This window comes from Bufo bufo, chromosome 9, assembly GCF_905171765.1.
Source record: "Bufo bufo chromosome 9, aBufBuf1.1, whole genome shotgun sequence".
In the NCBI taxonomy this organism is placed as follows: Eukaryota; Metazoa; Chordata; class Amphibia; order Anura; family Bufonidae; genus Bufo; species Bufo bufo.
The window spans coordinates 185,918,115-185,930,235 of NC_053397.1; the positions used below are offsets into that span (position 1 = coordinate 185,918,115).

General features: G+C 42.4%; 1 protein-coding gene across 2 annotated transcripts in view; it reads left to right on the forward strand.

The window, feature by feature from the left end:
• QSOX1 (quiescin sulfhydryl oxidase 1) overlaps nucleotides 1-10,485 on the forward strand; it is a 68,211-nt gene extending 57,726 nt beyond the window's left edge. Inside the window, exons 10-13 of one of the 2 annotated variants that reach the window (XM_040406960.1) lie at nucleotides 68-212; nucleotides 2,289-2,465; nucleotides 9,332-9,727; nucleotides 9,803-10,485. In XM_040406960.1, coding sequence (XP_040262894.1) covers nucleotides 68-212; nucleotides 2,289-2,465; nucleotides 9,332-9,727; nucleotides 9,803-10,290 — 1,206 coding nt within the window. In that variant the 3' untranslated portion in view covers nucleotides 10,291-10,485. Of the gene's footprint in view, nucleotides 1-67; nucleotides 213-2,288; nucleotides 2,466-9,331 lie in introns of both variants that reach the window. The other variant, XM_040406959.1, reaches the window with a different exon arrangement.
• The last annotated feature ends 1,636 nt before the right edge of the window (nucleotides 10,486-12,121 follow it).

The following is a 12,121-nucleotide window of genomic DNA, read 5'->3' on the forward strand; positions in this document are numbered from 1 at the left end:
CCCTTTAGGCTCCTCTCCTGTGGCCTAAGCCTGAGGATGATAGTAAACTTCTCTGCTCTGGGTTTAGGAACAGAATGCGGTGCTGACTCCACATGCCGACTTCATCTGGTGTCAGGGTTCCAAACCAGAATTTCGAGGTTTTCCATGTTCTGTCTGGACGCTGTATCACTTGCTGACCGTCAGAGCTGCTCAGCTTGGAACTGAACAGACCAGTGAGTATGATTGTGGTTACTTACAGTATAAGGAATAGTTAAAATTACCTATTCTAGAAATATAGAAACGTTTTTTTTATATATATATTTCTTAAAAAAAGACTCTGTGCAGGAAAAAACTGTTAAGAAGGGCATAGCTCTAGTCCAACGCATCGCCTTTATTATTCTCAAGTTTGCTTGCCAGAGGTTGAACCCCCACCAATCATAAAGTGATGGCATATTCTAGCAATGGACCATCACTTTATAAGATGGGAATGCACCTTTAATGACATCTCTGTGGTACTGATGGAAGCCTACACGTGGCAGGATGGCAAAGCTATCCATACTATTATCAATCTGTATGCAGCTCCCCACCCATCACTTCCTGCTAGAAATCACACGCAGAAGTTTCTGCAACTGTCCCATACAATACTGCTTGCGAAAATCCATCTACATACCGCAGAAACAACTTCATTTAGTCCCAGAGATTTTCTTTGCATGTGAATATACTCTAGGGCAGAGGGCCCCAACCTTTTGTATGTGTGAGCCACATTCAACTTTCAGTGATGGTCGGGAGCAATGGGCAATTCAAAAATAGAGGAGAGACAAAAAATTTGATACCGGTATTCTACCATCAAAATTTGCACTGTTTGGTGGTAAATCCAGGATAGGTCTACAGCAATGTCAGTTGCCATTACACATGGTCATAACTCAGGACTATCATGGCAAGCCACACAGCAGGGGGTCGCAAGCCACATTTGGCTCACAAGCTACTGGTTGGGGACCACTGCTCCAGGGCCTGATGCACACAAACGTATTTCTGGTCCACATCCGATATTTATGGTCCATGTTTGATGTGCTGTCTGCCTCCTTGCAGCTATTCCACAAATTATAGAATATGTAGACATTTCTATAATAGGTATTAGGAAAGTGCAGAAAGCACATGGCTGGTAGTCATATTTTGTGGATCCACGGTTTGTGAGCCACAAAATACATACGGTCATGTGCATGAGGCCTAATATTGTAGGACATTTCTCTATCAATTACTGTAATTCCCATTCATTTTGGCTGCCATAAAGCCCATACACTCCATTGTACGGACTACGTAGACAATACTGAAAGGAAGTGTTTGTCTCCAATATTGCCGCCCACATGGAAGTTTTTCAAAAAAAATAGTTACAACTTTTACAAAACAGAACACATTGTTTGTCTTCTACAGACTTACACCTAATTAATGAAACTAAAATCAAATACAGCAGGCATTCCCTTTTAATTATTTACAAAGTGAAGGTAAATGAATGGTATAGAACAGAAATCCAACAACGTCCAAAAATGATCTTGTCCTAAGATGCCAAAATGTATGTTTGTTCTATGGATGCAGAACATCTTTCTTTAACAACATTAATGAAGGTACTGATTAGCATAGGTTCACGTAAATATCTGGTAAATCAATTACCTTATTTTTTACCTATAAGACGCACCTGCCCATAAGACGCACTTAACTCTTAGGGGAAGAAAATAAGAAAAATATTTTTTTCTGTCAGACTCTGAAAGTTAATCGGACCTCAGCTCAGAGCCCAAATCAGACACTCAATGTTAACCAGACCTCAGGTCAGACCCCAATGTTAGAGAAAAGTATTCTGGGACCCGAGGTTGCTTGGTGCGAGATCACAGAGAGCAGCACAGCCTTTGGCCAAGGAAGACCAGTAAGTGATGAGCACAGAGCCCGCACAGGGATCACTGCATTCACTGCTCCTCGGTCCTTCTGGAAGTGCTCATTAGTATTTGCCCCATAAGACGAACTGACCTTTTTACCCCACTTTGGAGGGAAAAAAATGGCATCTTATATGGCGAAAAATACGGTATATATCAAGAAAATTTGTTTTACTGAAAAATTCCTTTAATCTGGCATATGATAATCTAAAACTTCTTGTAGTTCACGTCTATAATGGTAATAGAGGTAAAACAACCCTCCAGTTCTCCATAACATTTCACATTAAATGGGGAATTAATCAGTACTGGTCTGTCAGATAGCGAAGCGACGTGTCTCTGATTACCAAACCAAGGCTAACCTCTTTCTTTCTCTTTCTCGTTAAGATTCACTGGAGGTTTTAAAGACAATGCGAGGTTATATCCGCTCCTTCTTTGGCTGCACAGGTTGCGCTCATCACTTTGAGGAAATGGCTAAAGAATCAATGAACAGTGTCCGCAGTCTGGATGAAGCCATCAGGTGGTTGTGGTTTAGTCATAACCGGGTCAATAAGAGACTAGCAGGTGAGAAAGAATGCTAAAAAAACACATCCTATATACCCATCACTATGCTTACATTGTGGGATTTATAACACTGCCAGTGGGAAACACTACTTTTGCAGAGATGTCCCATATGAGTAGGATGAAAAATTCTTAGAAACTGTCACTCTCATCCATGATTATGGCCTGTTGACACCGGGTAAACTCTTTTTACACAAAGCAGATCAAACTAATCACACAACCATAGGAACCAATGGTCAATTGTGGTTACGAACAAAATGGATACCCAATATTAAGCAATTAAATAGAACAAAGATGGTGAGTGACCTTAATTAATACTTAACTTTTAATGTACATTTAAAATAATAGCCCAATAAGGACAATTAACAAACAATCGCACACAATGGTGCAGACACACATAACACACTGTGGTGCAACCTCCAAATTGCTGAACCATACCGCAGGAGTATTCTCTGAGGTAATTGACTCTTCATTAGGGTATAGGAGGGGATCCACGTGCTGGGTCTCTTCCCCTATAAGTCCCTACTACAATTACACTATTTATCCCTACACAGGGGGTAAAAAACACTCGCCCTCAAAAGGGAAACCCCCCTGTGTCACTCCTGACTCCTAAGGTGTCCCTTCTTGTCCCTGCGCCGCGCCAATTTACTGCCCAGCTTCGTCAGAGGGAAGGAAACAACCACAAGGGCCCTGGTATGGATAAAGATAACTTTTCCAACCCGTTTAGTTGGCCTTGGGCCAACTCATCAGATGACTTGCAACAATATGTCAGCAGTTTATCAACAAACTAGAAGTTCAACTTTGTAGTGGAGATGAAGGCTCAATTGGATGCAGAGGTATAGAAACATAGAATGTGTCGGCAGATAAGAACCATTTGGCCCATCTAGTCTGCCCAATATACTAAATACTATGGATAGCCCCTGGCCCTATCTTATATGAAGGATGGCCTTATGCCTATCCCATGCATGCTTAAACTCCTTCACTGTATTTGCAGCTGCCACTTCTGCAGGAAGGCTATTCCATGCATCCACTACTCTCTCAGTAAAGTAATACTTCCTTATATTACTTTTAAACCTTTGCCCCTCTAATTTAAAACGATGTCATCTTGTAGCAGTTTTTCTTGTCTTAAATATTCTCTCCTCTTTTACCTTGTTGATTCCCTTTATGTATTTAGCAGTTTCTATCATATCCCCTCTGTCTCGTCTTTCTTCCTAGCTATACATGTTAAGGTCCTTTAATCTTTCCTGGTAAGTTTTATCCTGCAATCCATGTACCAGTTTAGTAGCTCTTCTCTGAACTCTCTCCAAAGTATCAATATCCTTCTGGAGATATGGTCTCCAGTACTGAGCGCAATACTCCAGATGAGGTCTCACTAGTGCTCTGTAGAGAGGCATGAGCACCTCCCTCTTTCTACTGCTAATGCCTCTCCCTATACACCCAAGCATTCTGCTAGCATTTCCTGATGCTCTATGACATTGTCTGCCTACCTTTTAAGTCTTCTGAGATAATGACCCCTAAATCCCTTTCCTCAAAATACTGAGGTTAGGACTGTATCACTGATTTTAAATTCTGCTCTTGGATTTTTACGCCCCAGGTGCATTATCTTGCACTTATCAACATAAAATTTTAGTTGCCAGATTTTTGACCATTCCTCTAGTTTTCCTAAATCCTTTTCCATTTGGTGTATCCCTCCAGGAACATCAACCCTGTTACAAATCTTTGTGTCATCAGCAAAAAGACACACCTTACCATCGAGGCCTTCTGCAATTTCGCTCATAAAGATATTAAACAATATGGGTCCCAGAACAGATCCCTGAGGTACCCCACTGGTAACAAGACCATGGTCTGAATATACTCCATTGACTACAACCCTCTGTTGTCTGTCCCTCAGCCACTGCCTAATCCATTCAACAATATGGTAGTCCAAGCGCAAAGACTGCAATTTATTGATAAGCCTTCTATGTGGGACAGTATCAAAAGCCTTACTAAAGTCTAGATAAGCGATGTCTACTGCACCTCCTCCATCTATTATTTTAGTCACCCAATCAAAAAAATCAATAAGATTAGTTTGACATGATCTCCCTGAAGTAAACCCATGCTGTTTTTCATCTTTCAATCCATGGGATTTTAGATGTTCCACAATCCTCTCCTTAAGTATGGTTTCCATTAATTTCCCCAGACAATAGTCTGGAAGTGGCCATCCATTCCACCTCACAAAAGGAGGCCCTCCGTTTTCACATGCTGTATGGTGTCCAGCCTGGCTTGTGGCAGCAGCGCATGAAAAGCTGTGCAGTGGTGCTTTTTAAAGCCAGCCGCGCAGACCAGTAGCCAAGCCCCATCCGGCATGTGACCTGTAATATCACCCGTCACATGATCAAAAGCCTGTGACATCACCATCACATGGGCTGTCATGTGACTGGGAAGGGCCAGCGCAGTAATCACATGATGAAAGGGTGGGTGTATCCATCCAATATCAAGCACACCCACTAAATGACGCTGCTGAGAGGCGTGGTATGACGGGAGTAGGGATGTCAATCAGGCAACAAGCATCCCCATCACTCCCAACAAGGCTGCCCTAAAGCATTAATAGCGCTAGTTTATCTAATAGGAGACTACGGCACAGTGTAGTAACTCTTCCTAGTCTAAACAGGGCTCAACATGGCCAGGGTTAAAATGGTCAACAGGGTCTAGAAAAAATGGGGACTTATTGGGGATAATATAACCTCCAACTTTAGCATGTCCACAGAGGGCAGAGAGGATATACGCAGAGGGGGACCTTGGTGGAACCTAAATATAACAGCCATAGAAAAGTTGTTCATTAAGACCCCTCGGTTGGGTCGTTTTCAATTCAAATATCCACCAGGTGTCACGGCTGAGGATGGGGAAAACCCTCAGCCATGCGGTATCAGGAGATGTAAGGTCGCTACTTGGCCAGTAACACAGAATTAGGGAGCAGGTCACCTCCTAGAGCTTCCCTAATCTGACCCTGACTCCTAGCTGCATGAGCCGCCCTTGAAGGTAAGAGGGATCATGCTCCGGAACCTTGGATCCCTTATGACCCTCCGTCGATCCCTGTACTAGGAGCTGGGTAGACAGCCCGTTCCTCCTGGACACGGAGTAACAGGAGTCTAAAAGTGGCCAAGCTATAAAGAAAGGGGAACAGAAACAGACATATGGCAATGGCAGGTAAGTGAGACTAGTACCACACTTACCTGCCACAGACACACAACCTGGAACCCACGTGCAAGTGCTGCTGTCCACAAACAACACAAAGGACACCGCACACACAGACATCACACGGGAACCCAGGAAACCATATTCTGCAATAAATAAAGACCAAACAAACATCTTCTAAACACCATACATAAACCTATGACCACAAGGGTGGCCCCCACTGGCAGATGGAATACACAGGAGGCTGCTCCAGGTAACCATGGCTGAAGTACCCCTCAGACAAGTGATATTCACTGAGGCTTTATAGGCCCAAGTAGCCACACAGACACACCCAGTGTTCACACACACAGAAGGGATTTAACCCTTCCAACACCAGGCAAGGGAAGACGGACTCTTAAAAGGGGAATACACACATAAACAAACACACTTCACCTGTTGCCGTGGGCAACGGCATGCGTGGCAATCATGTCCTGGGGATCAGCCCTAGGGCTGAGACACTGCCACCACATGCACACAACACCACACGTTGCCACGGGCAACCAAGTGAAGGAAAGTGTCACAAAACAAACCACCTACCGTGACACCAGGTCTCCCTCTGCAAAATCCTCTTCTCCCAGTCACCTCCTCTCTTTAATGGGGAAGCAACCTCAATCCCCATGAATTTTACTTTTTGATAGTCTCCCCCATGCATGAGATCAAGGTGTTTCGCTAGGGGAGTATCTCTTCTGTGACGCATATCGCCCAGATGTTCTCCGATCCGCCTGTGGAGCGCCCGAGTGATCTTTCCCACATACGCCAAACCACAGACACAATTTGCTTTATAAATGACCTCCTTGGAACGAAAATTGATAAAACCTTTTATGGGGTATCTATTAGATGTCACATTACTGGAGAATGTGTGACCCTGAATAATGAATGCACAAGCTATGCAGCCACTACAATGATAACAACCACATATCGGGTGAAGCCCACCGTCACTCTTTTTCGGTGCACTATAGTGACTGTGTACCAAACGGTACCGTATGTTCCGTCCCCTCCGATATGTGATCTGTGGGGCTTCTGAGATGGCACTCCTAATATCTGGGTCAAGTTGCAAAATACCCCAGTGTTTGGAAATAATCTATTTAACTTTGTCTGTTCCACCATCAAAGGTGGCTATAAAGCAGATTGACTCCTTCCCTTTTTGATCCTTATTAGGATGCAGGAGTTCCGTGCAGTCACTTTTTAAAGCTCTTTGATATGCTTTCCTCAAGATATGATCTGGGTACCCTTTCTCCCGGAATATTGTACGAAGATCCCCTGCTTGTTCTTTAAAATACCCAAGTGTGGAACAATTTATTTTCATCTTCAAATATTGGCCCGTAGGGATCCCCTGTTTTAGTGGTCTAGGATGGTAGCTTTCCCAGTTAGGTAAAGAATTGGTAGCTGTGGGTTTCCTAAAAGTTTTTGTTTGGATCTCCCCCCTAGGGCCCCTTTCAATCGATACATCCAGAAAGGGAAGTAGATTACTCGCAATTTCAGAGGTGAATCTCAGGTCTATATTGTTCTTATTTAGGGCTGATAGAAGGTCCTTGAATCTCTCCCTTTCCGCCCGCCAGATTATAAAGATGTCAGGGGGATCGGTAAACACTAAATTCTTCTCCCACAAGCCCAGGAACAAATTTTCATACGATGGGGCACAAGGACTCCCCATCGCGGTGCCTCTGAGCTGATGGTAGAAGGTACCGTCAAAAAGGAAGTACCGGTAGTTACATGTGAGAGTAAATTCCAAAAGTCTTAGAATAAAAGAGTTGTGCGCCTGAAACTGACAGCCTCTAGTCACCAGAAATGATTCGACTGCTTTTATCCCAAGATGATGCAGGATTTAAGAATAAAGGGCCTCAATATCGATGGACCCAAGCATTGAGTCTTCGTCAAGATAAACACCCTCTATTCTACCCAATAGGTCACCTGTATCCCCAATATAGGAGGGTAATGATTTAACGAAAGGTGCCAGAATGGTGTCAGTGTAGATCCCAATGTTCTGATTGAGGCTGTTGAGTCCCGACACTATAGGACGCCCCTTCAGGGTTGTAACCCCTTTATGGATTTTCGGTAGGCTGTAGAAAGTAGCCACTGTTGGGTGTTTACAGTTCAAGAAGTCAAATTCCTCCTCAGAAATCAAATAATTAAGTCTAGCTTCACATAAAATTTTAACTAATTGCGATTGGTATAGTCCTGTGGAATTAGATTGAAGCCTTTCATAGGTTTCTTTGTCTTGTAGGAGACTCATGCACATCGTTCTATATTTCTATATTGTGCGGTGTCCATTATTACGATGTTGCCTCCTTTATCTAAGGGCTTAATTGTTATCTCCCTGTCCTTTTCTAGATTTAGCAGGGCCCTAAATTCTGCTTTTGTACAGTTGAATCTCTTTTGGTTCCATGTAAGCTCCTCTATTTCACAGGTAACCTGGTTTACAAACACATCAATGCACAAAGGATCTCCTATAGGTGGCATTTTGAAGGTTTTGTTTTTGAGCATTGTGAACGGGCCCCTACCCTCCTGCGGGGTACTATCCTCTAAGCTATATAGAAGTCGCACATCCTGTAATATATCTGGTGGAATCCCTAGCTCCCTGCTTTCTCATTTGTTTACCATTTGAAAGTGTTTGTACCATCTCAGCTTTCTGGCAAACAAATTAATATCCTTCACCCAGTTAAAGAGATTGAATGTTTGAGTTGGTACAAAGGAGAGTCCCCTGCTTTGTATTCCCATTTCAGTTGGCTGTAGGGTTCTGGTGGATACAATCATTATTTGACTGGGTTGTTGGGGGGTGTATGACCGTGAGGAGGAGATTTCTGTGGATTGCGTGTCTGTAGGTGATATGGCACTCCTTGCTCTAAAAAATGTTTGCCACTTTCCTCCTGCCCTCCTCTTGCACCCCTACCCCTTGTACGTCCTCTACCTCTCCCTCGATTTTACGGCCACTCTCCTTTTCCCCTTCTGATATTTCAGTATCACTCGATGAGATATCGGATTCTTGTTTTTTTATATTGGGTCACTGTGCGATCAATAATAGTGTATACCCTATTTTCACGAAAGTCCTGTAGATCACGATTGAACTGCCGATGTTTTCGCTCCTTTAAGCGATACTGAAATTTCTCCAGGGCACTCTTTAACTTCAGTTCTTTGTTTGCAAAATCAGGCTCCTGTTGACGAAGCTGGACAGTCAACTGGCGTGGCGCAGGGTCAAGAAGGGACACCTTAGGGGTCAGGAGTGACACAGGGGGGTCGCCCTTTTCGAGGGTGAGCGTTTTTCACCCCCTGTGTAGGGATAAATAGTGTAATTGTAGTAGGGACTTATAGGGGAAGAGACCCAGCACGTGGATCCCCTCCTATCCCTACCTTTACCCTAATCAAGGGTCAATTACCTCAGAGAATACTCCTGTGGTATGGATTAGCAATTTTGAGGTTGCACCACAGTGTGCTATGTGTGTTTGCACCACTGTGTGCGATTGTTTGTTTATTGTTGTTATTGGGCTATTATTTTAATTGTACATTAAAAGTTAAGTATTAATTAAGGTTACAAAGCAGATTAAGCCAAGTCCTGAAAGACGTGTACATAGGCCCTTATAACCGTTGTCTTTATGCTTTTTGCCCTATTTCTTTTTTTTTGGAGTAGATGAATGATCACTCATATCGTCTTTTCCTAGGAGATGCAACCGAAGATCCAGATTTTCCAAAGATTCAGTGGCCTCCAAAAGAACTTTGTGCAGACTGCCAGAAAATGGTAGGTAATAACGTGACCTGGGACGAGCCTGCCGTACTCCGTTTTTTGAAGACACGTTTTTCTGAGAACAATTTATCATATGACTATTTGGAGGATGAAGCAGTCCTGTTGGCAAATCAAAGAAAACTTAATAATGTACGCAGGACCAGAAGGGAAGCTGGAGACGAAGAAACAGATGCTGAAGAACAGAGTATAAATGAGGCTATAGTCCCACCAGTCAAAGCAGAAGAACCTGAAGATACAGCTACAGAAACAGATGCTGAAGAGCATAGTGTAAATGATGAAATAGCCCCACCAGTCAAAGCAAAAGAACCTGAAGATAGAGCTACAGAAGCTGAAGAGCAGAGTGTAAAATATGCTATAGCCCCACCAGTCAAAACAGAAGAACCTGAAGATAGAGCTACAGTTTCTAAAGAAAAAACAAGTCCTCGCCATAGGCCCACCATAGTAAAAATGAAAACTTTCACAGCTGTGCAAGCTGAAAAAGAGGAAGAAGAGAACATTGTGGACTTAGATTTAGTTGAACATCATATCTTTCCTCGTAGAACATTGCAAGATTCCAACTCCCGCCAGAATGGATATGCGATTCAACCAGAGAAAATGTTGGACCTTCTCGATTCTGAGTTTGACCAAGAAGCAGTAAGGGCTCGTCTGCTTAAAAGGGGGGTGGATGAAAACTATCTCTTTGGTGTGATGGTAGAAAATGGGGATGTGAACTGGAAAGGGCGTTGGGTAAAGATGCTAGGAGTTGGGTTCTCTCAATTGGACATCAGCATCTGTGTTCTACTGTATTTCCTTACCAGCATGTGCCTACTAGCCATGTACCTGTATCTAAGTTTCCGGTCCCGGTTCAGACGGCGGTGTTTGTGTCCGCAGCCATGACGCAAGTATTGTTGAGCAGTTTTATGGTACTACAGACCTGATGTTTTATGGAACTGTATATATTACAAGAGAACAATGTGCCTTGTTAATCTGTGGAAGTTCTGTACTAATAGAGCACAATCTCTCAAGACCAAAGCTCGTCATAATTGTCTTATGTGGTATTTTAAAAAATAAAATCATGCTGTTTTGAAAAAAGTGTGTGTTTATTAAAATTGTTGGGATACTATGATGCAGTGATATCAGCAGACACAGTTACAACAGATGCACATATTTGCTTACCAAATTGATTTCAAGCAGTTGACTGAATTTTGCCTCATTTGTGTTGCCTACTTTAATGCATTCTCTTCATATTGCACTGGCAATTGGAAGACTTGCCGAGACCTGTGCACTACTGAGAGGAGAGAAACAGGCAATTGTAGAAAACCATTTTCAGACATTTATATTTGGGTACTTTGAGTTGAGAGAGGTCCACTATATGTACCCTTTTGTATTAGAGATCAGCTACAAGTGGTAGACATGGCACCTCTGTGCTATGCATAGTCTGTTGGTTCAAAGTAAAAAAAAATGTACTAATGTAGGTCTCTTTCGATGCTAAGCAGAGTTTAGAAGTGAAATACTTTTTTATATATTGTTATATTAAATAAAGGAAAGAAGATGGATTAATATTATGTATAGTTGTCCTGAAAATACCCTGTGCTGCAGTGTTTGTACGGAGGAAAGAATCTCCATGTGTATTTGGACTTTGTTGGCCACATTGACATTGATTAGATTTTTTGAAGATTCTATCCTTAGGAGAGACCATCACTTAATATAAGGTAGACCACCACTTAAAAAAAAAAATTACTGGTGTTGCATTTTATCACTTTTATAACTTCACTATGGTAGGATTTATGATATCTTATAAAAATGGCTGTCTAACCAAGTTTGAAATATTAGCATTCTGAATTAAAGGGGTTTTCCATCTCCCACCGATCCCAACAATGAAAGGACAACGGCACTACTTTAGCTCTGTATCCCCAGTTTAGGACCAAAATCTGTTATCATTTACCCCTGAATTGGAATTAAAAAAAATTGTTAGTTGTTTGTATTGATTGCACATGTGTTTATACCTGTTAATATGATTACCTCTAAGCCATATTTTTCTAGCCCCTTATTGTTAGAGAGACCTCCAATTTCATTTAATAATTCAGATGCCTACCTTCTCCATAAAATCCTTCCAAAGTAATTTGTAAGGGGGTCCGACCTTAGCCAGGAATTCTTGGCCAGTGTTTTACATGGCTGACCACTCAAGGATGGCGGGAAGAATCAGTTTTTACTGAACTTGTGGGAAACAAGTTTGGTAGTTACTATAATATAAAAGAAATTAATCACCAGTCCGCAACAATACTTTGCTGCAGGTCCGAGAAGTGTTGTGGGGTCAGTTACGCTTTAAACAGGTAAAAATATAGAGTTCGGACCGCGCATATCATCAAGGCCAGTATGCAAACAATTTTTCTTTCTTCCTTCTCCCTTTTGAAAGAGAACCGAGGGCTGCAAATATCCTATATATGGATATCCTGCAACTAATAAAAGTTAAGATAGTGTAAGTCCGTATGGTTAGGTAACCTGCACTGCACAGATTATACTTACACAGCGCTATGTCAACCAAGGCGTGTATATGATCCCTCCGTAGCTAGTTGTTTTTATTCTGACAGAGATCCACGTTCCCATGCAATCCCGCAGGATCTGCCCACGGACTTAGTTCAGATATACCCCAGGTGAATCTACTGTTTTTTTCCTTCGATTTCTTTTCCTAGAGGTTTCTGTGAATACAAGTGGCTTCTGCAATAGT